Source organism: Micromys minutus (genome assembly GCF_963924665.1).
Source record: "Micromys minutus genome assembly, chromosome: 1".
NCBI classification, from domain to species: Eukaryota; Metazoa; Chordata; class Mammalia; order Rodentia; family Muridae; genus Micromys; species Micromys minutus.
In genome coordinates this window covers 253,027,507-253,029,810 of record NC_137969.1, presented here as the reverse complement: position 1 = coordinate 253,029,810, position 2,304 = coordinate 253,027,507, and the positions used below count along the sequence as shown (strand labels likewise).

The window sequence follows — 2,304 nt, the reverse complement described above, 5'->3', positions numbered from 1 at the left end:
CGAGGCTGGGTGGTTTGCATCATACAGAGTTCAGGGAGAAGGGATCAGGGTGAGCGACCACAGCGCCCAAGAAGGAACTGGGACCCTTTTTGACCAGCTTCTTCGTCAGCCTCCGAGCGAGGGTTCCTCCCAGCCTGGAGGGGCCAGCGGCAGGGAGCAGCGTGACCTTGCGCGCGCACGTCTGCATCTGGAATGCTGTGGAAATCCCTCTTTCTTGGGTTGGCCAGGAAGGGATCAGGTTACCGTCCGCTCTGTCAACCGAGGGGCTCCCTCCTTGGGATAGCCAGCTCAGGACTGACTGAGGGGCCCCAGCTGGTCTGTAGGGTATGGGAGGGAGGCCGGAGACCTAGGGGAGAGAGGAGGTTCGGGGGAGGGACTGGCGGGGCAGGCTGCGGCCGGGGTGCGGCGCGGGGCAGTGGGATCGGGAGCAGTGAGCGAGGCTGAGGCAAAGAGACTCGCCGGGCCGAGACCAAGGGACCCTCGGCGGCGGCGGGGCCTCTCCTCTAGGGCGCCACGGGGACGCGCGCGCGCCCTGGCCCTCGGGCCCCGCCCTCCGGTCCTCCCCGCGCCGCCTCCCAGCGCCATTCCCCACGTCCCCTTGTCCGGGCCATGGAGCGTATGGTGCTGCGCCCCGCCAAGGACTACCGGGTGGTGCTGCTGGGCAGCGTGGCGGTGGGCAAGACGGCGCTGGCCACGCAGTTCGCGTGCGGCCGATTCCCCGAGCGCTGCGAGCCGTCGGTGGAGGAGCTGTTCAGCAAGGTGATCGAGGTGAACCGGGCTCCCGCGCTGCTGGAGATCCTGGACACGGTGGGCGCCGAGCATCTGGTCACCCTCAAGGACCTGTACATCAGGAACAGCGACGGCTTCGTGGTGCTCTACAGTGTGTGCGACGAGGCCTCGTTCCAGGCCGTGCGGCCGCTGCGGGAGCGCATGGGCCGGCTGCGGGGCTCGCGCGCCGTCCCGCTCGTGTTAGTGGGCACCAAGGTCGACCTGGACGCCGAGCGCCAGGTGCTGACGGCTCAGGGCCGCGCGCTGGCCCGCGAGTGGCGCTGCCCTTTCCTGGAGATCACGGCCAAGAGCAAAATGATGGTGGACCGCGTGTTCACGCAGGTGGTGCGCGAGATGGAGGCCTTGGCCCCGCCGGGGCAGGAGGCTCCCCGCATCCCCGCCAACGCCCTGGAGACGTGGCCGGTCGAGAGGTTCATTGGCTAGCGCGCCAGGTCCGCCGGCTCAGTGCCTTTCCCCGGAAAGTTATCCAACCGTAGTAAACAAGTGGCTGCTTTTCTGTATATTCACCGTGCCTCCGTGTCTTTTCTTCAATGTTAGGCAAAACCTTCGCAACATCCCCTCTGTTGACCTCCGACTGTGCTACAAGAAGAAACCAAAATGTACACTTTACTGTAGAATTTACAGCCCTGTTCAATCTGTTTCTGGACTCCCACTCACCCGTCTAATTTTTGTAAATAGCACCTTGTGAGCTTTTGATTGGTTGGGAAGTGTGCACTGAAGAGACGTTTTCTTCAGCTCTGGGGACGGAATGGGGGGGGGGGAGGTTTCTCTCTTCTTTACAGCCTCGAATCCAGCAGTAAGATTTTCCTCAACATGAATTCCTAAATATAGTTATGACTTATGCCATGTTGGTTTGAAAGGGGATACTTACGGGGACAACTGTGTCCCACACAAAGAGCTCGGGCCTACCTTGTAACTGACATGTTGTTGGTTTCCACATCCCTGCATTGGAAATAAAATTAGAAGTTGGTCATTTTTAACACGCGCCTTTCTAGCTTGTGTGTAAACCTGTCATTGCTAAAGCCTTTTTAAAAAAAAAATGTTTTGTTGTATGTGTACTGTAAGTACATTGTGTGTGGGCACTCGTGTGGAAGGAGGCATCCAGGATTTGGTTTTCCCTCTTGTTTGAGACAGGGTGTCTGTTTTTTGTTGTTCATGGGCTCTGGGTTCATCTGTCACACCTTGTTGAAGGAGAACTGGAATTACAGACATGGGCCAGGATTTGAACTCAGGGTCTTAGCTCTGCACAACAAGTGATTTCCCCAGCGAGCCACCTTCCAACCACTAACTCCTAAAGTGCTTGAGTGCCTTGTCTTTGAGTTATTTTCCAGGAAACAATGTTTGTAAGGGGGAGGGGAGCAGGGCCCCCTGTCTCCTGGTGTATTTCTACACAGTTATTGCCAGGAGCTAAAGGGCTTTTTTCTGCCTATTACCTGAAACAGCTAACTTTATTAATGGAAAGTTATGTGGCTAGTGAGGTGACAGGGTCTGTTCACTTTTATGTATATGATATGT

The 2,304-nt window shown here is 57.5% G+C and overlaps 1 protein-coding gene across 1 annotated transcript; it reads left to right on the top strand.

The window, feature by feature from the left end:
- Positions 1-609: 609 nt before the first annotated feature.
- LOC308427358 (ras-related protein Rap-2a-like) lies at positions 610-1,442 on the top strand (the record flags this gene model as incomplete). The annotated part of the gene is made up of 1 exon (XM_080925510.1): positions 610-1,442. The coding sequence occupies one exon, from the start codon at positions 610-612 to the stop codon at positions 1,210-1,212; it is 603 nt and encodes a 200-aa protein (XP_080781636.1). The 3' UTR covers positions 1,213-1,442.
- Positions 1,443-2,304: the final 862 nt, after the last annotated feature.